The following is a 27,694-nucleotide window of genomic DNA, read 5'->3' on the forward strand; positions in this document are numbered from 1 at the left end:
TGCTAGGCGAATAGGCAGTGGGATGCAGGGTAAAAAAAGATGAGGCTAAGAGTGGAATTTTGCAGACCCTTGAAGATATGGATGAAAAGCTTTAACTGGATGTGGAAAGAGAAATAAATTTGCAGGGAAGAGATATAAAGATTTATACACAGAACTACACTGAGGATTTCCTTGAATTGCATTGAGGATCAATGAGTATATTATCAGCATAAGGAGACCAATTTATTATCAATTTATTTCCTTGTATTTAAGATAATTTGATGTCTGGCATTTAATAAAGTATATGAAGATATCTTTGCTGATATTTATAATACTCTACATACAGCAGTTTTGTACCTGTATGAAGAAATTTAGTGAAAGGCATATTCAACTACAACCAGGTCTTTTTGGTTTCTTGTGCGATTTGTTTATTCTGCTGCTATTATCCTGGAGTTATGACATTTTAAAGTGAGAAATAGATATTTACTTCTCAGATGAGATTCATTTCTTACTCCCCAGATGATATTATCTACTTAAATGTTAGGATGTTCTTGACCACCAGGCTTCCTTTTATTTTTTTTCATTTATTACTCTTATAATTCACTTTTGCTATTCACTTGACTATTTACTTGAAAAGTGTATTAAAATGATTTAATCTACTGTACAGTAATGTATTCTGTCTGCAGCTGCTTTGTGGGTAAGGCATACTTAATGTTCATTCCCCACTACCTACTGAGTTCCAGCAGTGTGTGTGAAGGCTCCTGGAAGACAGTGGAAAAAGCAGGAAAAGAGCAAGTGTCAGATGAGAGCAGAATGGGATTATGAGGAAATATATTTCACAAGGTTCAGAAGGTCAACATTAGATGCCAGCTCTCTGGTAGAAGTGAGTAGTTGAGGTCTGGTCCTGTAGTTTCTATTTTACGAGTTTGGAGACTATTAGATCAAGAGGGGAAGAAATCTTTGTTAGGTGTCAGGGCCACAGTGGATACTTAGCCTTGAAGAATTAGCAGAACCAGTGGGAAAAATCAGTGAGAGAGTGCACTATGTTTACATTCAACACCAAATAAAATAATTTATCTAGGTTTTGAAAAACATGAAGCTGCAAGTTTATGAATGGCTGGGATTTCATTCTGTGTTTGTATTCTGTGATTGTGCTGACCTCCTTTATTAAATAACTGCAAGTAAGATTGCAGCCTGCTGAATGGGAGATGAGGAAGGCCAATTGAGTGAATTCACTTGCATCTCTGTTTTATTGCATCTATCCAAAAAAAAAAAAGCCTCTGTAATGAGGACCAGTATTTTTGCAGTCTGAACATCTTTCCATCACAGTTTTAATTTCCACCTGTCTCATTGGAAATGGGACACAGCGTGAAAGTAAGGAGGGTCCCTTAGAAAGTTCCTCTCCCTTGCCATTTTTATGTCACCAAGTCCACTGCAGGTTAAGCACTATTTGCAGAGAGCTCAGGTAGCTAGATCTCCTTTAGGCATCATCCACAAGAGACTGCAGCCTCACAGGCTGGAGTCCATTAGATTTTTATCATCAGAAAACTCATTGTATAATGAGCTGGTCTTCAATGAAGTCAAACACTTACTTGCTTTTCAAAAATAGGAGGGAGGTACAAAGGCTTCTTGTAACGATAGTGTGAAACTCTATTCCAGCTCACATATATGCAGCAGGCCTTTCACAGTACCTTCGATGGAGATGAGGCCTATCAATGTGTTTGTAACAAACTCTTCTAAAACTTGACTACAGGTTCTTTTCCACTAAAAAGTCATTTAAATTCCTGAGTTTCTTATTTTGTTAACCTGTTAGACTCATCTTTTATTTTTTTAATGTATGACATCTATTAATTAGTTTTGCAGTAAATCCTAATAGTCACAAAAATTCACATTTGCCCGATTTATATGCTCAGAGTCTAAAATTCTTGGAGTTTCCACACTATCATTCGTACGAGCCAGAAAATAAATAAATAAAAAAGAAGTGGTCTATTTCCTTTCATGTTCTTAGAGGCTATCTAAAAAAAAAAACAAAGCAGCAAACAAATCCTCAACACTTTACTTCTAGTGCTTTTTAAGAAGTATCCTTGCTAGCACTTGAAAATAAATGACAGCCAAGTCATAGAACTATATAGCTTAAATCCCTTACTGTTTTTTAAACATAGCTCGTTCAGTAATTCTGCATACACAAATGTTGCCTAAATGCATACTACCTTTTGGATGTCTTTATTTACACAAAGGAAAACAATTAAAGACTAAGATTAATTGCCTTTCAAAACAAGAAACGTTTAATGCTTTAAAAAAAATTGTCTTGGAATAATTACCTCAAAAATATATTCTTACTCCTTTTCGTACTTAAATAATGCATAACACTTTTCAGGAAATATGAAGTAATTTTTTTTATGAGTAATGAGTAATATTTTTTATAATTGGTATTTCTATTCCCTAAATGTAACAAGCTGTATATAAATAGCATGCTTATATCTTCCCAGTGTTTGGATTGATAAATATCTCTATGATAAAGTCAGATGTGGCTAAAACTCTCCCTGCTGCTCTCTATTTACAGAACAGAGGTGGATTAATTGGGGTATACTTTATATATGCATGTGTATTTTACAGTTTGCACTAGATAAAATAAAAATTTTACCTGTATTAAAATGGTGATTTTTAAAAAGAAAACTAGTAAATAAAAACATACAAAGAGCTGGGCTAAAGGGTCAAGGCATATTTGAATCGTAAGCTATATTGTATTACTTTAAAGAAAATATTAATTATTTCTCCAATGTTTTATTTATTTTACCATTTTAATTGAAACTAGAAATTCTAAAAGCCAAAAGAACTCTGAATATTTGACAATTTGGACAAATTTCTAGTAATGATTCACATTTTTTTGCCTCTGTCGTCTGCCAGTTTGTTTAGGCAGCATGTGTATTATGGAATTGTCTAGGATCAAATATTTACATATTCACAGGGCCTTCCCATAGTATGATAATATATAGTAGTCTTCAGGGCAGCTGTGGTGAAAATCTAATTACATTTTACTTTTTTGAGCGGTCCTAAACTAGATTGGCAGTGTAGATCAAAACAGCTAAGGGACCAGCATAATAAAGCTTTCAAATATTGGCACTTATAAATGCATCATTTTTTCTTAGGTCTTGTAAATATTAAAATATTTTAACTAAGTACTTAGTATGAGCATAGAACAGGTTACAAAACAGCCTGGAGCAGAAAAATATAATTATTTAATTGCTTCTGACTAAAAAGTACTATATACATATGTCAAACCAAACCCAAATGTCTTTGGATACTAAAAGCAGCATGCAATTCACAGCATTTCTTCCTAGCATCTGAACTATAACATAAGCTTTTTCTGACTAGCATTGTGTGATATAACTGCTGAAAGAAACATCTGCTCGACAGTTGCAATTTTCTTACTGTGGAATGCTCCAAATGATGTCACCTTTTCTCTCCCATAAGAAGTTAATTTTTATGTCTGAATCGTCATGTTTTGGTATTTGTCTAGGGTGACTACTACAAGCCTTGGGCTGTCTTGGAATCTGAATGCATGTCATAAACATTATGTTTTTCAAATAGAGAAACAACAAAGCATGGAACAATGTAGGATGAACCCAGGAATTTTATAAACTGTAGGAAAAATATTCATGTTTAATTTCATTATAACAAAGTACATTTATTGTAAGAAAGTACATTTATAATAGATAGATTAATACATGGAAATCCTGTGTATTTGGTACTCAGTGTGTATCTACTATGATCGATAATCCTGTATGTTGGTAATAATATTTTGCTTACATCTGTGTAACTCATTGAAGTTGAAAGAAGGAATCTGTGCATTCCAGAAAAAGGGAAAGGAGGACTAAGCATAGGAAGGCATCTCCATACTCACTGACACTGGGTAGTGTTACAGGTTGGCAAAAACAAAGTAAGGTTTTATTCAAATATCTCACAGTGCACTGCTTCTTGGACTTTATAAAAAAATAAATATATAGTCTGTATTTTAGAGTTCTAAGTCAGAAGGCCTTAGGAATTAACTCTGCAGCTGACTGGCACCCTATAGGCAGCATATACAGGAACGCATACATAGGAATTCTGCACAACACATTGTACTAAGCTGTGCAAAATCAAAATGTGCCCTGAGGCATGTGGCTATAGTAAAATGAAACCTCCTGTAGGATTTAGTGGTTGTGTTAAAAGACTTTTCATCCATAAAATGTGTAAAATTTTTAAACAGATTAGCAGCCTGAGATTCTTTTCCTCACAGAAATATTCCCTTCTGTGCACAAATTACTATTGTGTACTGAATATCACAGTTTTCTTTATTACAGCTGGAGGAGACATTTGATTCAAGAAACTCAGCTGTTTATTCTTATGTCATTACTACTTGGCCTTTTCATAGCGGCTGCTACGGGGAATAAGAGAAGAGGCTGCTAGTGACATCTTCACTATTTTTCTGTAGGCTGTTTCTCAGGCTTGTAGCCGTCAATGGCACTGATGTCCTTACTGACTTTTTTTTTTTTTTTGAGATTGTTCCAATGGTGTTACTCAAAAATAGTATTACATTCTTGCAATTTTCATTTGACTGATGAACTAGAAATATCTCACCATAATGCAGAAGTGGTAGCCAGAACAATATTGCTATTATTGTTCACTTCTCCTAAGTAAATCATCCAGCTTCCATTGTGCTGGAAACTATATAGCCTGTACTATGACATTGGAAGATTTTGCTATGCAGTCAGGAGCAAATCACTCAAGTTTTGGATAATCATTAGTTTTACTTATTTGTCATTTTTAGTAACAAATGAAAGAATTTAACTACTAGCCAGCCAACTGTGTGAGGATGGCTGAGAGTGCACACAGACTGATCTTTCTCTTCTATCATTTAGGTTTCTCTACAACAGTGGAGTTTCTGTATGAGTTACAATATCAATCAAATGAAATTAAATCTCAGCTTGGAGCTTTGGTTGGTATACATCTGATTCAAAGAGAACGGGATACAGAATCTGGAATTGTAACACTGGTCTTTAATATAGTGTTTGCACCTAACAAACCAATGAGGTAAGCTCCTGTTCCTTATTACCAACAGAACATGCAATAAAATCCTGTCTGGTCACTCCTAGCTACGTAAGCACCTCCCTGCATTGTTTTCCTCATTTTGTTTTCACCTCTGAGATCTATTATTTTAGATTTACTGGCTTGCTACTTCTTGGTATGGTATCTTTGGTATTAAAGATATTTGGATTTTAATGCCTGCTAGATGGTTCTGTTGAGTTACTGCCTTGGTCTGTATGCGCTTCTAAACATTGGAGTGTTAAAAGACTACCAGTGAAAATTATTTTTCCTCAAAATTCACAGAAAACATACAGATAAGATGGTTTGTCAGTCTTAAAAAACTTTTTCTAGATGAGCATGTATGCATATTCTTTGGCTGGATGGGATGGTTGAATTTGAAATTAGTCTCTAGTGCCCCAGTAACGACAGTCCACAGGAAAATGTTATCCTCTTTTATAGCTGCAATGTGAAAAATGAGGGATTTTCTTTCATTTACATTAGTCCATGCTAACTTTTTAACTCTGAAAGGGATATTCTTTTGGAGAGAGAGGGAAGTTGTGCCTTCCTTTTGAAGCAGTCATATGTGTATGGGGAGGAAAGAAGCTTCAGTAAGATGCAGGCACATGGTAAATTCAGAAGCTCAACATTACCAGGAAGAATAGGGAGCAGTCACTGCCGAATATCATGAGTTGAATGCAAAGGGGATATTTTTAGGATGCAGCAGGGAACTGAAATAAACAAAGAGCAAACCTTCAGGAAAGAGCCACACCATGCAGTGTCATTGTGTGAGAGGGGAAGTCAATTTAGGAACCCTTTTTATTTCTAGTCTGTCCTTTTTTATTTTATTATTTTTTTGTTGTGGTTTGGCTTTTTATGTTTTTGTGCTTGAGATCTATCAGGCTTCATGTAGAGGACTCAATGACTGCAATTAATTAGTTTCTTTATATTCAGAATCTGCAGCCCCTACTCTCTTGTTAGATGGTCTGAAGACATCAAGGTCCCAAATTTTTCTAAAGTACATAGACCATCGCCAGATCCGTTTGGTTATAACATGAACTGCTCACATGTTCTGGACCAAAATCTCCTCTAACACCACAGAAAATAAAGAATAATGAGTAAAACAAATTGAGTTAAAGAAATTTACCTCAACAGAGAGTAAGCAGGAGAAGAACCAAGTCTCATGGCTGTGCCCGTCATTTTACTTTCATATTATGTCCTTTCTTGTACTTTGCTATAAATATCAACTGCTATTTAGTCTACATTGCAGTCTAAGTGCAACTGGTATGTACTATGCCACATAAAATTAAGGATGTATTCCAATTTAAAGCCATCTGTATTTTCATTTTACTGTAGTATAGTTCTGCACACTTAAGGCTTATTTGGGACGTTAATTTGCTCAGTTTATCTTTTATAATGTTGTTCTATGTATTGCCTGTTTTTATCTGAAATTTTAAGGAATGAAGCAACTCTCGCAGTACAGTGCACTACAGGAGGTGTTTGGAAGTTTCCAATGCTGTTCATTGCTACAGAACCAGAAGTAGATGATGTCATCAACATTGAAGCAGTTGGCCTGAATAAGGAATCTATAGTTGGCTTTAAGCTTACAAGCCAGACAAGGTAAAAATACTTATGATAAAGTATTTATGCAGTTTTCTGAGGCTAGAACTCACACTCAAACACATCAGATAGGATAGATTTGGGCAACAGAAACATAACTGGGCTGCAGCTATTCAGTAATACATCATTAATTTCAAGTGCTGCATTGTATAGGTAACAAATGTGATTTTGAAGCTGTACTGTAGAAAACAGAAGCATTCTACATTTAGGCTGAAGCCCCTCAAGAGAAAATTTGTGGAATAGATCCAAATGTTTATGTTATGACTTTAAAGTTTCACCCTAAAGTGCTTTTGTGTATTAAAAATGTGTAATATAATGTTAAGGAAGGTGTGTTGTGATATTAAAGGCTCACTATTAAAGCCTTAATGTTTTTACTAATAGATTGTTTTTCAAAGTACTTTGTACTTACACCAAGTTAAAAACAATCCTTTGTATTGTGCTTTAAAAATTTTTAAATGTGCCATTTTTTTAAGTGTTCCTGTTTTATTATATAAGCATGTTGTGAATTCATCTCTACTCTGCCCTTTCACTAGATAAAATAATTGTGTCATTCTTCAATACTTTGTTGCTCTCCTGCAGATATCTCTGTTAATATATTCTTTACATACTTTTCACTATTTTCTCAGTTTCATAATGTTATAGCAAACCCATAGTGTCATTTGTCTACAGCAGAAAGTGAAGGAATAAATTGTGTGGTACTGATAGATAAATTTTAAAATAGTGAACAGTGAACCTGAAAGAATCATGATGCTTACAATCTAATTAGCTTATGGAAGTTTTTAAATTTCCTTTTTTCTTTAAAATTGACTTTTTTTTTTACTGTATATCTAGAAAGTATGCCAGATATGCTGATTGATTGTTAACTTGCATTGTAGATACATGCTTTCGTAGCATCCCCAGCAGGAAGTGTCCTTGGTTCCAACTGATTTTTTTTTAAGAGCTTATTTCCAAAAGCTGTGCATCTAAGAAGGACAGTTGTTCCAGCTTTTAGATGGCTGTCAGTGATGATAATTACTGAGGACTCTGAAAGGCTCCTATCACAGTGTTCAATTTAACAGTTTCAATAGAATGGGCTGTTTCAGGAACAAAAGTGAAGCAATTGCTCTGGCAATACTGTAATCTCCTGGTAGGTGTTTGATAGTAGTGAAGAGACCTAATGTTCTCCAGAAAGGTATTATGAAACCTGAATCATTATAGTTATATAAAGAAGGAGCCATGATGGAAGACAGATTCCCTTTTTCCCTTAAACAAATGCCAACTTTATTTTACATAACAAGGGCTCCCCCCCATACATTTCAAATAAAAAATGTAATGCTTGCATGTACTGAATAAGATCCATGTTGTAAATAGTGCCAACAATTGCTCTGTAAGTTTTACATTGCTTTATCTTATCTTTGATTTGCTTAGGAGCTTTTGGTGGAGGTTTTGTTATAGAAATAGAACAGTCAGCCAACCAATATTTAGCATAAAGGATCTGCAGTTTAAAAGCAATGATGCAAGAAGACTGTATATAACAGATGTAGTTTAATGCTTGAATAACTCAAATGACTTAGATTAAAAATAAAACCATGAAATATTAAAATATGGATTACAAGTTTCAATTGGGATATGGAGTGTCATCCTATAGACTTTCCCTGAAAAAAAATGATCGGCCCTTTGGAGTTTTTCTTAAGTAAACAGCAGCACAATCTCATAGAGAATCAGTTCTGGTACTTAAAAAGAGGTGGGGTTTTTTTCACCCTGCACATCAATACTTTCTGTCTTCCTTATGGTGGATAGTACCTCATGGCACTGCTACTTTGAGAGTAACTGGGGGAGAAGCAGAAATGTATTTCTCAGTAACATCCTAGAAAGGGACTCTGCAGCTGTCTTTTTCTCCCTCTGCTACTTGCAGGACAGAGTAGTTGCACAGCATCACTGAGAAGACCTGTACATCTTTTGGGGCTAGCAGGGTGCATAGTGATGCTATAAAAAATATTTGAGAACCATAGCCTCCAAAAAAGGCTCAGTTTCTTATTAAGGACAGATTATGATTCTTTTATATATACACCAAGTTGGACAAGGATCTTCAGTGATCCATAGAGCTCCTTTGTTGACCACTACAAAGCTATAAGGTCAATGGTTTTAGTTTTCTTTTTCTGTACAGCTACTACAACACAAATGTGGGCTTCTCCCTTTTATTCCACCCCTCCCCTCTCCAGCAAAATCCTCAATGTGTACGAAATATTTCAGACTGAATTAATGATTTTCCAATTTACGCATAACTATGTTTGATCTACTTGCTTCAGGAATGATGAACAGTTACAAATGTTGCCACAATGCTCACAATTGATCTGCAATAATGAAAGCTCTGAGAGTCAGTGCAAATATGTAACTCACTCTTTTAATACATTTAAAATTGACACACACACATGCCCCCAATGAGAAACAGCCCAATATCTGCTTCAATAAATAATGAAAGACACTGAGAATTCAGCCAAGCAGTTTTGTTGTATGAAGAAAACTCAAATATATTTTTAAAACCTGTCTGCACCTAGGACAGTTGTGATATATGAGTAGTCCAATATTTTACTTTCAGCTTTACAAATTCAAAAGGGACATATTGTTGAATGGTTTCTTGTAATGGCATTAAGATTGGTTCAATTCAAATAAGCAGATTTCACTTGTTAAGTAAGAAAAATCTGCCGTTTTTTAACATTCATAGATGACCTTCTTCAGCTTTTGTCATAAATGTAGGTTTAATTCAACAGCAACTGAAATAATTGACAACATTTCCACTGAGGTAATTGGCTTTGGTACAAGCCTCTAATGTTTGTGTTAACATTAGTGTTTGTTTTAATACCAAATGGATTATTGAATGCCAATGGTTTACAGAATGACAGCAGTATTAACCAAAAAAGAATAGATAAAATCTTATCACTGGAAATAAAAATTATAGAAAGTTGTTTGATATCCAGCTCAAATTATTGGTCTATTATTTTATGCTGATGTCTGTAGTTGAAACAGAGACTCAAAATTCCAGAAGTGATGTTTTGCTTAGCAAAACTAGTCCTTTCTATATTTCTTTTACTGAAAATAACTTCTTAATGTATTTCTAATAATTATGTTTTGGGATCAGAACAATTTTATTAATACAGAACTGGGTTTTTGAGTCTATTGTCTACTATACTTTCCAGTACAGAGGTATTTTGATGGCTGGATTTATTTCTTCACATTAAAATATTGATATCCAGCTACAGCAGAATGTTACCTTATTTTTTTTCCAGTGCAAATACCTTAAGTAGCCAATGTGCAAATACTTCAAGTAGCCAACATGAAACAGGTGGATAGATACATATGAACACTATGTTCGCTTGAAAATTTTTTGTAAACTACATTACTTTTGAATGTTTAGTCAAGAGGGTGGATAATTTTCTCCTGTTCATCCTATCTGCTTATTTCTCATACACAGAGCCTCCTTTCACCAACATAATTCTAGCTTTCCCTGTACCTGTTAGTGATTGTTTTAGTCATGTGTTGCTTCCCATATACAGTAAAATTTTATCCATCCTTCCATCCCAACCTCTCATTCCAGTCCTGTGTTTATCACGAATAGGTGTTTGTTACATTGAGGAAACTTCTCAGATGAACTCAAAACTATGCTTCAGAAAAACATACTTAGCACCTGCTATCACAAAAGCAAAGAGCATGGTATCAATCTGGTCTTCACGGAGTGGTACCTGCAAAACCCAAGGCTCTGACTGATTATGGAAACAGAGCTAGAATAAAGAGACAACAAAACCAGGTGACCTGGGGAGATAAGAAGAAAGATGAAATTAGGTTTAAAATGACTGCATGTGCAGACTTATCTTAACCTATATTTCATATTTTGACCACCACTGTGGATATTTTCCTTATTCCTTCTATGCACATTTCCTAGTACATAGAATAAATGTTCAATTAAAAACATTCCTTGATCACACAAAATTAATTTTAATGCTGTCTGAAGAATAGCGAGCAACCCATTTTTTTCTCTACCCTCCCTAATTCTGAAGGGAAAACCAAAAAAATGTTTAGAGTTACAACTTCGAGAAATATTTCTATTTTACTGTAATTACTGCTGTATTTCATTAGAATTACCACAGGCCAGAATTATGTATGCTGTGAGAAAATGCATTCATTATGTTCTCAGCACACGCACCCTCTCCTCACCCTCTCTCACATGTCGTTGTGCATGTTACAGGCCTGGATTCTTGTGCCAATCTCTTTGTTACCAGTTGTGCAAAATTCTACCGTTAATCTAAAGATGTAATTAGAATACTTCATCTTAGCATCTCCCACATAGTGGCAGCTGCAAAGAACAAAATTTGACTGAGCTCCATTTTTTGGAGTCTGAATGGAGACTAGTGGAAAACATCAATAACAGTACATGTGCAGCAGAGCTTCCAAAAAGTGACGATTATCCTTCCTAATAATACAATACCTGACATGTCACAGATTTAGCCAGGAGCTGTATCTAGCCATGTCACCTAGACCGCTTCTAGCAGGAAAAGTCAGTTTACCAATCTGCAAATAAAGTACCCCTGGGTAGAACAGTAATGAGACAGAAATTTTAACATTTTGTGAAGATAAAAACCCTAGCTCCTGCTTTGGTTTTACAACATGTACACAACAAAAGTGATGTTATATTTGGTAAAGCATTCCCTGACAGTCATTTGTCATGCAGTGTTTCTTCATATTTTTTGACAGTCCTTTAATTCTGAAGCAGTCTTTCCAAAGCTATAGCGTGATAATTGGAGTTAAATCTTTTTGGATGTCCAGAGTTCAGGATTTAGAGTGGTCAATTAAACCAGAGCTGGTTTTGGTATGAAACATAACCAATTTTCATAAATAATTAGGATTTCCTAATTTTTTTTCCATTGTAATTTTTTTTGTTGAAAATAAGTTATCTAAATCATACTAATTATCACTATTAATCTTATAGAATTTGACAACTGCATACAGTTAATAAGTTTAAAGAATTTCACTATGCAATAACTGAAATTTCTTGTGTCATCCAACAGATGTTAACTACAAATTACAATAAGTAAGTTTAGTTATGATTAACTATTTTTGGAAGGACATAGCAACATTTTCAAACTATATCCCTTATTTGCTTAAGCAGTTATATACTTTACAGATTAAGACATTTTGTTGTTATGCTGTTATTGAAAAAAAATACATTTGCTCAAAAGCACTATGCATTGTTTTTTATGTATGGTTTGCAAAATGCTGAGCTTTGTAAAGGAATAAATTTCTACAGGAATAATTTACTGCTTCACTAGTTTGAGAAAGAGAAGTAAATATTAAAGCTATTTTGAACATTAATTTAACAAAAGCTTATATTTTCAGATTTGCTGGCTATTTTATAAGTTTTGCAGTGAGATCTCTATGGAAATATAAATTTTAAGATTTTCTTTAATTGAAGACATAAGGTGCTATTCCTTTTTAATTTACTAATTTGAAAATGATCTAATATGAGAACACTGACAAGCACAGACTATTTAAGAACAAGATTAAAGGAGTAATTCTAAATATGTCTATTAAATACTAGCTCAATTTCCACTCTTCCTGGTTGCCATGATTTCATTGTCCAATTATTATGTAAATTCAAATTAATATTTACTCTTGTTCATTACTTGAGTAAGGGCAGAGTTCATATTGTCTGATAGCAATATCAAACCATTATGACAGGAATTCTGGAACATGCAGGTGTGAAGACACATTTGCTTTCTCTGGTTTATATAGCCTCTGCCCTTATATTTACTAATTCAGTTGTGCTTGGTTCATATGTGTTTTCAAAACTCTACACAACATTTAACTTTATCGAGTATGTTAGTATCTCCCAGCCTTGAGTTAAACAAAAGCCTTCTTGAAAAAATATAGACTGCCTCATCACTGTCCTTCATGGCTGAGAAATGACAAGCCAAACATTGACTCCAGAGCTGTATTACCTGAAGCAGTAATCAAAAAGGAGGAATTAATTTTTAATCACTTTAAACCACACAATTATTAATTTTTAATTACACACTAAATGTACAGACAGTGAAGACAAAAATGTCTGAAATTCAGGTGCTGTCCCAGGAATTTTATCTCCAGCTTTTTCTGCACTATAGAAGATGAGAATGACAAGCAGTTTACTTACGCTAGTGAGCTAGCCAGGATGCCAGATCATCTCCCTGATGTGAACATCAGTGAAAACACTGCTTGTTTTTTCTTGAGAGGCTATCTTTAGATATATTTTTAAAACAAAAATTCATGATTTAGCAGCACTACAGGCTCTGTGAAATGTTCCTGTTTCTGATTGTGTGTAAGTTGTTAATTGCTAGTTCTTGTACTGTTAGCCATATCTTCATCAGAATCCCTGCTGGCCTATCATACTATGACTATACATCTAATTTGTCAGAATTTCTATTTTCCTTATTTGGACATAGCTCCCACTTTTTGGAAAATTTTGCATACAGTAACTGACTTGACTCTTGTTCAAAACTGCCAGGCTCCCTCCAGGGAGGGGAGGGGAGGGGAGGGGAGGAGGAAGGGAAGGGGAGGGGAGGGAAAGGGAGGGGAGGGGAGGGGAGGGGAGGGGAGGGGAGGGGAGGGGAGGGGAGGGGAGGGAAGGGAAGCGAAGGGAAGGGAAGCGAAGGGAAGGGAGGTTTTAGGTGTGACTACATGTGTTCATGTAAATATTTATGTGTGTATGTGTATATATTTTACTCATCACAGAAAAGAATTATACCTACCTCTAGTACCTTGTCCTCTAGTACCTTGTGCCAATGCTGTCAAGAAGCATGCAGATTTTCTTGAAAGCTTTTTTATTATTTTTTCTCCATTTTTCTTCATGAAAATAAAAATCTGACATAGAATCATAGAATCGTTTAGGTTGGAAAAGACCTTTAAGATCATCCAGTCCAACCATTAACCTAACATTACCAAGTCCACACTAAACCAATTAAAACAATTAAGGGTAGAGTAGACTAAACCATATCTCAAAGTGCCATGTCTACCTGTTTTTTGACCACCTCCAGAAAATCATTAAGACTGGAAAGGACCTCTAAGATCATCAGTCCAACCATCAACCCAACACCACCATGCCCACTAAACCATGTCCCAAAGTGCCACGTCTACACCTTTTTTGAACACTTCCAGGGATGGTGACTCCACCACCTCTCTGGGCAGCCTGTTCCAATGCTTGACCACCCTTTCTGTGAAGAAATTGTTCCTAATATCCAATCTAAACCTCCCCTGATACAACTTGAGCCCATTTCCTCTTGTCCTGTCACTAACTACATGGGAGAAGAGACCAACACCCACCTCACTACAACCTCCTTTCAGGTAGTTGTAGAGAGCAAGAAGGTCTCCCCTCAGCCTCCTCTTCTCTAAGCTAAACAGTCCCAGTTCCCTCAGCTGCTCCTCATAAGGCCTGTGCTCCAGACCCTTCACCAGCCTCATTGCCCTTCTCTGGACACGCTCCAGCACCTCAATGTCTTTCTTGTAGTGAGGGGCCCAAAACTGGACACAGTATTCCAGGTGCGGCCTCACCAGCGCCGAGTACAGGGGGACAATCACCTCCCTGCTCCTGCTGGCCACACTATTCCTGAGACAAGCCAGGATGCTGTTGGCCTTCTTGGCCACATGGGCACACTGCTGGCTCCTGTTCAGCGGCTGTTGAGCAGCACCCCTAGGTCCTTTTCTGCCAGGCAGCTTTCCAGCCACTCTTCCCCAAGCCTGTAGCGTTGCATGGGGTTGTTGTGACCCAAGTGCAGGACCTGGCACTTGGCCTTGTTAAACCTCATACAGTTGGCCTCGGCCCATCGGTCCAGCCTGTCCAAGTCCCTCTGCAGGGCCATCCTACACTCCAGCAGATCGACACTCTCACCCAGTTTAGTGTCATCTGCAAACTTACTGAGGGCACACTCAATCCCTTCATCCAGATCATTGATAAAGATATTAAACAAGGCTGGTCCCAAAACAGAGCCCTGGGGAACACCGCTTGTGACCGTCCGCCAGCTGGACTTAACTCCATTCACCACTACTCTCTGGGCTTGGCCACCCAGCCAGTTTTTTACCCAGCAAAGAGTACGCCCGTCCAAGCCATGAGCTGCCAGCTTCCCAAGGAGAATATTATGGGAGACTGTGTCAAAGGCTTTGCTGAAGTCCAGGTAGATGACGTCCACAGCCTTTCCTTCATCCACCAGGCGGGTGACCAGGTCGTAGAATGAGATCAGGTTGGTCAAGGAGGACCTGCCTTTCATGAACCCATGCTGGCTGGGCCTGATCCCCTGGTTGATCTGCACATTGTTGATGCAGTAAAATTTTTTTCTCTGACTTGGCAAATATCTTGTGTTCAAATTATAGATCAGTTTTGTGACAGTTTCATTTTAAACTGTCTGGTCCCCTTGTCAGGACTAAAACTATAGCTTTTTCTCCTGTGTGTTTTTTGACTAACTGTTTTGAGGAATCATTTACAGTCTCTGAAAAAAACTACTGTTGCATCACACCCTGCTAAAATGCTATTTCTGCAGGAAAAAAGTCCTTATTTTCTTGTGTCTTCCATGCATGCAGCCTGTCCCATCTTCCTCAACATTTCATCAATGCATCTGTAGTCTATGTCACGCTCTTGTATATCTTACAAAGGCACAAAGTGCTTTTTAGGAGTCGTCATCCCTAACTACTTACCAGAAAACACACTGAACATGGGAGGTAAAGTGCTGTCTTAAAATGTTCCTAAATCTGGTCCACAGAGCAGTGATGTTGGAAGTGAAGACCTGTGTTCAGGTCTCTATTTCCAGAATGAGGGTTTGAATATTTATCTCAGACATTTTCAATGAGTGTTCTACTCTGCTGCTCAGTCTAAGAGGCACCACTTCTTTTTCATCCTGTGCCTGCCTTTTGTGTGTAGTAGGTGTGCTCTAGGCTTTCACAGCTGAGCAGTCCTTGTGGGAAATACGATTGTGAAAACTCAAGGCTTAGATGGCACATAGAGGGGTACTCAGGCTGTAGCAGGATTAGTGCCTATGGCCCAGGGGTATAAACTCAGCTGCACAACTTTAGGCACCACGAAAAGAGATTGTCAGCATAAGTTTGATGTCACAAGATTTGAAGTGTAGTTTCAGACATTCAGTAGTTTTGCCCACCTTGCTGTAACCTAAAGGAAAAGCTAGGCTAGCTCTGCTAATGCACCCAAGTCTGATGCTAAATGTCAGTTAATTTTTTTGAGGAGGCAGAAGCTTTTTGGTTTCCATTTTCTGCACTAGTGTTATTAGTTTCTACAAACTTACAGGGTGACCTTTTTTTCATGAGGGTATTTTGAATTTAAGAAAACCTTTTGTGAGAACATATTCCAAAGGAGAGCTATTTTTAAACAAGATGACATAGACCCAGCATACCTCCCACTGAATAGCACTTGCCCAGGAAATGTGGGACATTTCCGTAGAGATATGAATTGTCATAAAATATTAAATTTCACTTCTTTGTGAGTATTTTCTTTGAAAAGCAGTGTTATTTCTGGTGTGACAATCCATGAATAAACAGATTGGAACAGCTTTTCTTTGAGATGCTGTTAGTTTTTCATTCTTCAAGTTTTATCAACTAAAAACGTGTTCCCTCTAAGTATGCATGATACTTGTCCTGCTGTACTGTGGCATGGTGTTGTGGATTATTTTTTGACCATGCTGTTGTATTTCTAGTTTCAATTTCTTTTGTTCTTTTTCTGTCCAGATAGTGACAAAGTTGTCCTCAGCAACACATATAAAAACTAAAAGGAGGATGCCTGACTGGAAAATACAAAAATATATATTCTTTCCATGCTGAGAAAGTTTATGGCAAGGAGTCCCTGAGGACCTGTGATAGACAGGCTTCAGTTTGGGATTGGCCTAAGATTGTTTTGTAGTCCTCAGCCACTGTCTTTACCAGGAATAAGACATTTTCTTTGGGCGCAACAGTACTTCCATGAAACTAGCAATCAGACAAGGTCTGCAGTACCTGTGACAGAAATTCTTTGAGATAAGACATATATAATAATATTGACAGAGGAACCTAATTATTATTATTGCAATATCTTAAAGTGTTTAGTTTATGGGATATGAAAACAGTGATAGAAAACTATTATTTTGCATATGCTAATTTCAAGGCTTTCAGAACTCCCTCCCAATCTAGTAATACTCCATGAGATTGCAAATTCAGTTCTAGTCATAAAATGTAATAAAATGGGTGGCTTGTCAGTTTTATTTGATTAGAGATTGGAAAAGTGGGGGGCTTTTAATAGGAAAAGTGGATTTTCACTCTGACATGGAATTTATTTCTATCATTATTATTATATCTTTACAGGTTAGATGATTCTTTTCTTTCTAGTGGCAAATGCTGTCATTATTCTGTAGTTATTATAATATCTACAGTAGCATGTAAGTATGTTTGAAATGGTAGACCAGTATGCAGGTCCCTATGTATAAGGATTATAAATATTTATAAAGAAATTTAAATAATTACTACAGAATATTTATTCTGTAAGAATGCTATTAATATTCTATATTCATTCCACGGGCTGCCAAGTTTCCTGAGTCATGCCACGTGGTGGCCAAAGTGTTAGGTTGTAGATAAATTGTATTAAGATACTGCAAAAGGCACAATATCCTCCTGTGCTTCTCTGTAGGAACCCAGAACCATTCACTGCACGCTTCCTGGCAGGCAGCGATCCTGAGTTCCTTGTGCTGCCACAAGCTGGAGAACTTCTTCCAGCAGGCACTGTGGGAACCCATATAACAGTGGGATTCAAGCCAAGGATGTACGGCAAGAAGTATACAGCAACACTTGTAATTCAGGTAAGCCTTCCTGAATGCAATACACAAATATACCTTCAGGAGTGGAAGGAAAAAAAGAAATCCTATACGAAAACCCAGCATTGAAACACACGAATGTATGCACTGTGATTATTTTACTACTCTTCACTATGGACAAGAATAAAACTAAATTTTGAAAATTAACTCATGGCAAGCTGGAAAAACATATTATATTTTAATTTCTATATTATCCCTTTGCCATCATCACCAGAGACAGATGCTTATCTTGACACATTTGCCCCAACTCCATAGACAACATGACAGAATGACTTTTCACAGACAATCAAAATAATCCTGTTAAGAACCAGTGGAGAATATATGAGTAATTGAATATGTGACACCTAGGTTATTGATTTTACTTGTATTATACCTCCTAGGATCAAAGGCACCAGAAGCTAGATACTAAACTGTAGAAGGCAAAGAGTCAGAACACAAAGCCTGGAATAACTTTTTTAAAACAAGCTTCAAAATAAACAAAAAGATTTTGTAGCCAAGTAGCTTCTGTAAGTCCGAAGGTCAGGAAACATTTGAAGACATTTATTCTTTCAGTAGTAAAAATGTTCTTATTACTGCAGGAATTAATTTTTAAGTTTTAACTCATTCTTTAAAAGGAAACTGTGGAAAACATACAGTAGCAGTAAACACCCCAAACTCTCTACAAATCATGGTTTGCACTTTAGATCTATTCACTGCATGCTGGCAATGTTTTCAGGCTACCATCTTAGAAGTAAAACAGCAACATTGATATAAAAAATAAGATGGTCAAAACAAAGTTGATAAAAAGATGCATAGCAAACAACTATAGTGTTTTATCTCTCTGAATGACAACTTGCACAACAATGAATAAGAAATTCAAATCCTGGAAAAACAAGAAGACCCTTTAATCTCTCCTGCTTGTTTTCTTTTATTGTATTAGACATTTGATTAATTTAGTCTTTTTACATAAACAGCAGTGATGCTTATTGCTCTTCCATTTGAAAAAGAAAATAACTGACTGAATTTGTTCTGTGTTCTTTTATATTTACATAATGCCATATGACACATCTACAGAGGTCAGAAACTTCTAATGTAGTTCTGGAACCAAACTCCTGTTTTTAGGCATGACACGTAAATGTGCTAAGCATGTTTGTCTTTGGCTTAACTTCCATCACTAACAAAGAGCTTTAACATAATGAATTTGTCTGGAATGGGGTAAACACAATGGTCAAAGATTATTAGCTTTCTAGGAACTCAGTCAGTAATCCAAAATTTCCTTTTAGGAATTTATCAGTACAGATGGGCTTTGAGTAATTGGATTTTTAACCTACATCTACTCACACCTCAGTCTCTGGTTATGATCTAGGCAGATGGTTCTTTACAGCTCCACCTTTGGTACTGTATGTGGGTGTAGGAAGTCACTCATACATATTACATATACATATCAAATCACATCTTGTCCTATCTATTCCTGTATGTTCAAAAATACATTAAGGACTCCTAATGCTCGTAGGTGCAATTTGGACCAATATTACATCATCACAGTATAATAGAGATATTTCTAACATTCGTACTCTAATTGAAGTACTCAGTTGTTTCAGTAATATTTTCATGAGGCTTGTGTTCTCTTTGCTCTTACGGGTAGTCCTGTTGTGTACACTGGACTTCCCCCTTTCCTCTCCACGCAAGCTTTCATTCCTGTAGTTCTAATGTAAGCCAGAGCATCTGTGACTCTGTGTAATTCTGCTGCTGCACTCTCAACATTGACCTGAAATAAGACTAGATGACATGTTGAGAATACCAGATACTCATTTCTGCCTTTCCTGTTGGTTGAAATAATTTTCATTAGTGATCTGAGGGTGACAGATTTAGTTAGATGACAAAAACAGGATTAAATCACTCTTATTTGGGGAACAGTAACGGAGTGGTGAAACGCAATTAATATTGGACCTAACACTGAAGAACCTCTCTTGTACACATCCTCTCTAGCCAATACACTGGCTGAGGCTTTGGGCTATTTTTAGAAACAGTGAGGAAGTTTCTTTTCTTTTTTTTTCAGTGTCACCTCTCTTCTGATGCTGCTGTAGTAAAGGGCTACAGCACTCTTGCTGTAAAATTTGTTTAGTTGCCCTGCTGAGAACCCAATCCTGAGGAGCTAATTAGCGTTAAGAGATTACAATTTTTTCTTTACTGGAATGTAGTGTGTACATTTTATTAACTGAATGTATACATATGATTGAAATACTGTAGCCTCATTTATATTTTCTGCACACAAATCAGGTACTTCATGGGATATTTTGTGGATTATTTAAGACTCTAATATTCACAGTAGATTTTATTAATAGCAGAAAACCTTAATTACTTTGCTGAAGCAATTAAATGTTCTTTAACCATCATTAAAACTTCTGTTCTCAGTCAACTACATATCAAAACAATTGAAGTTAGACACTTATTTGAATAGCTGTTAGAAATCTTAATTTTGTAAAAGTGACACAGAAAATTACTTTAAAAAATTCTGTAGATCAAAGAATGAAATATAATAAAAAGCCAGTAAAGAAAATAATCATGCTTGTTTCTGTAGCTGTGAAAGAGAACATCATAATCTAGTCGAGCTACAAGTAAGGAATAGTGACATGGTGCATGAAGAGCATTTTCGAATGGGTGTTATTCCATAATCAGATTTCCACATTTATAATAGCTTTCATAAACAGCACAGTTCTAACTGAAAAAAAAAATGTATTGCCACTAATGATAAATTAGTGAAGAGAGCATGCTTCTTAGATAACCTATAAAGTGCTGTGAGGAAAAAAAGGACTTCCTCAGCTGCACTGACATCTCAGAGCTAGGCTGTGATGTGCTGGTAAAGCTGCACAGAGCACTGACAGACCTTAGGGACGGCACGATGCGTCTGGGGCAGGGGGATGCTCTGCGAAGGCTTCCTGGGGCAGGAATCGCTGCCAGGCACAAGGCAGAGCAGCCAGGAGGCTGGCAAATCCTTGGAAAAGGGCATATTCAAATTGGGTTACAGTCAATTTGCTTGCACTGTGCTGAATTCAGCTAGAGACCCAAGCAATTGCTTTGTAATTCATGGGTGAGACTTCAGAGATATTCTAAAGCAGAAGGCACACAAAATATGTCTGAAATGATAAAATAGATGTCAGACTAAACCAGACTTCAGGTAGCATTATCAAGCCCTCCAGAAGTCAGGCTTGTGCACCTTTGTTACCGAATAATCTCTAACTTAACCTACGGAAGATAACATATCAAAACCATTTGTCATGCTGTTCTGGAAATAAATGATGCAGTGTGCAAGTCACAGTACCAGGGTGTGGGTTCTCTAAGCTTGTCTCTGCAAACTTGCATATCTTAACAGAAAATGATACTCTTACATATTCAGTAGCTTGGTGAAAATACGTTCTGCGTTGTTCCTGGTAGATTTGTTAATTACCATAGTTTTAATGTTATTCTAAATTGTATCTCTTAAACAGAATGAGCAAGGGAAAATGTAACAAAGTTAATAGGACAATTGAAATAGTTTCACATTAAATAAGACATCACCTGTGTCCCTTGCTGCTGGTTGGTGTTGACCTGAGGTTTATGATTAAAAGCAGAGATCCAGAAAGTTCATTAGAGGCACTGAATGTAGAACATCCTATCATTAGCATCACTGGATTCTGAGTGCAGAATCAATACTCAAAATGTTTGATTCACAAGCATGAGGAAAGGTTTCTTTGCTTATTGAGACTATAGTTCTCCTAATCCCAAAAGAAGATAACAATATGGGAACCATTGCTGTATGAGGGTATTCAAACCATTGCTAGTCCTGAAGGAAAGGTTGATATTGATTGTATTACATCTAAGCAATGCTGTGAAACATCTATTATTTGAACTGCTTAAGTCAATTAAGCCACCTTTAATTCTATCTGGAAATGTTCCCCCAAGCTAAGAAAGTGATTGTTAGCCATCTTCTTCATTAGAAATTGCTCAGAGCCTGGCTGGGCATTGGTCTGCTTGTGGGAGGTGGTGAGCGACTGCCTTTGCATCACTTGTTTTTTTGTTGGTTTTTTGTTGGGTTTTTTTTCCCCTCTTTCCTTCACTTACTAAACTGTCTTTATCTTGATCCAGGAGTTTTTTTGCCTTTGCTCTTCCCTTCCACAGTTCACATAAAGGCTTGGTTTCGTTTCATTCTGTATACACTGATCATAATAGGTTGGCCATGTTTTGCTTGTTACCACTGCAGTATGAATTAAAGATCAGGGAATATTGGCTGCACCATTTGTAACTTCCCGGGGTTTAACTTATTTGGAAGTCTTGCAAATTTTATTTGGACTTCCCTGAGTTAACACTGTTGGGAAGATAATTGGAATACCATTTACCTTAAAACTCCTGATACTTGCTCCCAACATTTAACGCCCTCCTAACATAGATTTCTCTGGCAATTAATTAGCATGTAACTCAGTAGCACTGCCAGCCTACAGTGAATACACATGGATGATCTGTGTTCTGCAAATTAATCCTATGAATCATAAGCCATCTGTAAGGGTGGATTGAATACCAAAAAATATACTTTTATATAAATTATTTGGTGACTGTTACCAGTATTTGCTGAATAAATTACTTCATGAACATTACTCAGGCAGCCATCAAGATGGTTAAATAACTTAGTTGAATAACTTATGATATTTAGTAAAAAGTGACAGTATGCATCTCATTTTTGCATTCTTCAAAATATTCTTCAGAAGGATTTAGCTCTGCAGCTGGCCATTACTCCAACCAGGTGAGCCAAATTATTTCTCTCTTCACACTTCAATTAGGTTATAGTCATCAGGAATTTTGAGGTTTTGATAGAGGAAGTAATTCATTTCAACAAGAAATCCTCCCTCAGAATGTCAAAGATGTTCAGACTGTGATCTGGTCTTTCTTCTTAAATTGCATGTGAAATAGGCCTAGAGATGCATTGCAGGGAGCCTGGGATTCTTAAATACCTATGTTTATTTTAGGTATATCTTCTTAACAGAGATTTTCTTTTATATTTCTATTCTAGTAGATTGCAGTATATTCAATACCTTCATCTTTGGACTTTGTTACTATCAGTGTTGGTATTAGGATTGTTCCAAATTTGATATAATAAATTGCACTGCCTTAAGCGTAGGAAGAGGAAGAGTTCCTCTGATTTGGGAAATTTTGACACACCTCTTAGGCAAGTAAATACAGCTTGTAAGTCAAATATTCTATCATAGTTGTATGGTCATATATAGAGGACCTTTTGAAGTCTTTCTTTCCCTCCTCTCCACCACTCCAGAAAAGTCTGAATTGTGTTATGTCTTTTCCTTTACTGAAACACATCTGACCTGGAAACTCAAAGCAGCAGCTTCGAGGCACTTGCATGGATTCTGAACTTGGTAGACTTGCTCTTGCTACAGTTTTCATATTGGCTAGAATAGTTGTTGAGTTAACCAGTACAACCTTACTCTGAAGAAAAATACTTAGGCTTCAGCAGCTTTTGAAAACCTAATATTTTGCCCTTGGAAATTAAACATTCTAGTAAAATAGACATTTGTGGGTGTCTAAGGTTTTCTGAAAATTACTGAATATTAGGTTGTCTTGAAAATTACTGAATTCTAGGTTGTCTTGAAAATACTGAATTCTAAGTGGTTCTAGTGCTAAATAAAGCACTAACCCAAATTATCTTGACAGTTACAGTAACTCTTTTCCATTCGTGTAACACTATTTCCCCTTTAGCAGAGAATGCTGAACTAAAACAAGAGTCTTTCTTTCAGTAAATCAGTACATAAATGCACAATTTTTTCACAATGACTGTCTCCAACTGTCTTGGATGATAGCACATGATTTACAATAGATAGACTACAATAGATCAAGATAATAAGTTAGGGTGGGTTTTTTTGTTGTCATTGCTCTTTTCTTTCTTTTTTTTTTTTTTTTTTTTTTGTTCTAGCCTGCTGGATCCTATCTAAAGGGTTCATGTCATAATGCCCACTGAATCCAATGAGTTTCCACCAGGCAAAGTGTAATCTCTCCTGCCACAGAACCACACCTGACGTAGGTTACAGCAGCAACAGAATAGGTGGCTTTTTTCACCAAGTCAAGCCACAAGCTTTTTTTTCACAGAATATACAATCTAGGATATTTGTATAGCAAGCAGAAAATTAGCAAAAGGTTATCACTACCCAGAAGGCTATATCAGTTGTTTGATGCTGATGATAAATGAAGTTGAGTGGTGGCATAGCCCATCACTTTTGGTTAAATCCCACTTCAAACAATTAAGATCACTATAGACAATAAAGTTACAATACATGTGGATTTCATGAACAGAAATGATTTTTTAGTAACTTGATACTCAGTTTAAGTCTTTGGCTGAAACACCTATCAGATCTTTTCTCTGACCTTGAAGTGATCAATGAAACTTGCACACAGTGAATATGACCCTGAGGTTAAATTTTCCTTAAACTAAGTTGTTCATCTGGAATATTAAAGAAAGATAAAGCATTTCATCTTGTACTGAAGTTAATAAAACAACTAGCTAACTTTGGAGAGCGATTTACTTTTCATAAATGACAACTTTATCTTTGGACATAAGATACTGGTGTTGGCCCATGTCACACCTGCTTTTGCTGGATTTTATCTTTATACGCAGTGGAGTTACTAGATCATTTCATGGTATTAAATAAGGATGAGAATAAAGATGAGCTAATATGCCTGTTTTACAGAGGAATAATATTCAATTTAAATTAGATTTTGATTTTAGCAGAATAGTAATGAAAGTTTAAAAAATTATGCATGCATGGTGAAATATCTATTAAGATCTTATGCTTACCAATCTTATTTGAATAAAGCAATTCATTCAGAAGACACTGTAAAACCAGTACTGCCAATTTTAAAGTAGAGGTTTTAAAAAGAGTTTTTTTAAAAATACATAGCAAAAAAAGTCACCTATCCTTTCAACATTAGCATAGAAAAGTATATATTCAGTTACCAAAATACTAGTTAAAGAAAGAATGAGAATACTAGTTAAAGAGAAAGTTTGAGATGGAGAAGGTTGACTACTCTTCCCTATGGCCTTTGTAGTGCTTTACCTAGACCATAATTAACTGACAGGATGCAATAAATAACTAGACAAATATATACACTGTGCTCTGGAGATCGTTGATGGCATTTATGCTATCTGAAAATTTGTCATGATATTTGGATAATGATGCTCCTCTCTGTAGGCCAAATCTGCTTGGCATATAGACATGCCCAGCAGCAAAGCAGAAGCAGAGCTCTCAAACTGGAATGAGCGAAAGGGCCACAAAGCCAGTCATGTTGGAAGTCAGACTGTTAACTAAGTGCTTGAGGGAAAAACTTGAGCGTTGAGGTTGATTGTTTCACTGATTTCCAGATTGGCAGCCTTTCTGACCTTTTGTTTCTTTGGATGAAAAATTACACTGGTGTTAGGTGTAATGGTTATATCTACAAATGATTGTTCTAAGGATTAAGTTAGTTTTAAATGGGAGATGAATTACATAAACCACAACCGTTGCTGGAATGATAAATCTTTTATGACTTGGAGCACGACAGAAAGGTGATCCTACAAGTCATGTCTCTGTAGTTCAATGCAACACGATGCAAAAACCTAGTACTAACAAACCTACACTAGAACCACAAGCAGCATGGCTGTGTTATTGCAGGGCTGTGCCAAATGTGGAAAGGCAGATCTTGGGAATTTGGAAATGTCACTTAAATAACTTGACTCCACTGCTTTGAGTCTGCTAAGTCATAGAGTCTGGCACGTACTGTGTACTATGTATATATGTACTATATACATTCAGTATGTTCTATGTTCTGTATAAAAAAAAAAATCACTTGTATGAATATATTTTAATAGACCTACATCATGCCATATTTTTTACTTAGCGTTCCCTACAAGTTTTGCCTTGGAAGTAAAAAAAGCCCCAAACATAAAACCTGGGATTTTCAGTCACTGAATATGAAGGAATAGATGACAGAGCATACCTAAAGCCAGCATGCAAAGCTTTGTCTTTCTTTTGCATAGTACAAAGTGGGACATAATGACACATTATTTGAGATCTTTGGGTTTTGTAATTTTTCTGTTGTTTGCTTGTGTTTTTTTTAAAGGAAAAGGAGAATAGAAAACTAAAGACCCGTGAACAGACCTTTTCCTAGGTGTAATGATGAGGAAATGCTAAAGACTTGGAATAAAGACCTGCTTTCAAGAATTAAAGTGATACATTTTGAAAGAAAAATGACTGGAAGATCTGCAATAGTACACATGGGGTTTTAGCAACCAAAATTCTGCTTCAGGACACAGATGAAACATGGGAGATAGACAGCAGTATAGCCTTCATATGCACAGAAATAATACTCCTTAAGTACAAATAGATGGAATGTGTAGTAAGAATAAGAGTCACGTACTCAGTGAGAATCAAGTACTCAAGCATTACAAGACATGACATAGAAACATATGCTACATTCCTGGAGACCACTTATAAACAGAAAGCAAATGAAGACTGCCATTTTCGATTCACATAAATATTCTTCAAACTAGAGATTTCAACAGGAAGCTGCAATTCTCTTGTGCATACTCAGAGTCCTTTTCTCTTAGTTTTGTTAATTATTTTAATGCAAAAAATCCACCGTTTGTTAATGAAATTATTACCAATACCAGAGCTGCAATTAAATCCTACAGTATGAACCTGAGGCATTTATATTGTACTATGGAATAATTACCTTTGAACAACATACAGAGCTATGGGGTTTAGTAAATAAAAAAAGGAATTGTAGATCAGCTAGGAAGTTTTATTACTCCATTGTGTTATGCCTGGTCCTGAATTCATAACGTTAAATGTGATTTCTGGTCTCCGTGTTCCAGCAATGTAATTCTTATTCTGTGTTATTCCAGTACCTTACATGGAAAAGGATATCTTTTGAAATCAATGTAGCATGGTAAATCACTGTCAAAAAGTTTCAAGGTATTTGATCACCAATTATTTTTTATTTCTATGTCTCTGTTCATTATTTGCAGACACAATCAATGCAGTGGACATATGAAATCAATGGACTGCCTCCACAAACCGTACCACCTACAAGGCCAGCAAAAGTTGTTTCTACTAGCAGTTACATAAGATCAGCCACAGTTCAACAGCGCAATTTTTTACGTGAAAATCTGAAACTTACAACTACTGGAGTATCCTCACCAATCAAGGGGGCACCTTTGGTCCTGAGGACAAAACAGAGAAAGTTATGATCAGTTATTTTTTTGGTGGGGGAGGATATGAGACACGTTTGCCAAATAAATTCTTCAGATAAAAACAGGATATGTTTTTTTATTTTGTTTTTTTTTTTTAAAGCAGATATTATATGCATTGATTGTAGGCTTTATATGGAAGATTCAGAGTGCCTGAGCTCTAATAATATTCTTATTTTTCCATGAGGGATTTTAGATGCTTACCTAAGAGTTTGTGTATATCATACAGATGTCAACAAGTTCTAATAAGAAAAAATTTTGAGTTGAAAAAATCTACTTGAAAACTGGGGAATGCAAACTAATGCTTTGCTTTCTAAGGGATATTAGTTTGGCAAGACATTAATAGGAAGCCTTAATGAACATTCTGTGTGATGTTCAAAATACTACACCCATGCAAACAAAGCAAAAAAAACAATCCCTGATCTCTTTCACAATAAAATGCTTTCCAAAAGTTTGCAGTATTTTCATAGAATCATAGAATCGTACAATGCTTTGAGTTGGAAGGGACCTTTAGAGGTCACCTAGCCCACCCCCCCTGCAGGGAGCAGGGACAGCTTTAACCAGATCAGGTTGCTCAGAGTCCCGTCCAACCTGACCTTGAATGTTGCCAGGGATGGGGCCTCCACCACCTCTCTGGGCAACCTGTGCCAGTGCTTGACCACCCTCATTGTAAAAAATTTCTTCCCTATATCCAGTCTAAATCTGTTCTTCTTTAGTTTAAATCCGTTATTCCTTGTCCTGTCACAACAGGCCTTGCTAAAAAGATTGTCCCCATCCTTCCTATAGGCCCCCTTTAAGTACTGAAAGGCCACAATAAGGTCTCTCTGCAGCCTTCTCTTCTCCAGGCTGAACAGCCCCAACTCTCTCATCTTGTCCTCATAGGAGAGGTGTTCCAGCCCTTGGATCATTTTTGTGGCCCTCCTCTGGACCCGCTACA

At 36.4% G+C, this 27,694-nt stretch overlaps 1 protein-coding gene across 1 annotated transcript in view; it reads left to right on the top strand.

The window, feature by feature from the left end:
* Window positions 1-26,757, top strand: part of CFAP47 (cilia and flagella associated protein 47) — a 353,360-nt gene extending 326,603 nt beyond the window's left edge. Inside the window, exons 61-64 of the mRNA XM_075714741.1 lie at window positions 4,881-5,052; window positions 6,502-6,663; window positions 17,330-17,498; window positions 26,536-26,757. Coding sequence (XP_075570856.1) covers window positions 4,881-5,052; window positions 6,502-6,663; window positions 17,330-17,498; window positions 26,536-26,757 — 725 coding nt within the window. The remainder of the gene's footprint in view (window positions 1-4,880; window positions 5,053-6,501; window positions 6,664-17,329; window positions 17,499-26,535) is intronic.
* The last annotated feature ends 937 nt before the right edge of the window (window positions 26,758-27,694 follow it).

Source organism: Pelecanus crispus, chromosome 1 (genome assembly GCF_030463565.1).
Source record: "Pelecanus crispus isolate bPelCri1 chromosome 1, bPelCri1.pri, whole genome shotgun sequence".
Classification (NCBI taxonomy): domain Eukaryota; kingdom Metazoa; phylum Chordata; class Aves; order Pelecaniformes; family Pelecanidae; genus Pelecanus; species Pelecanus crispus.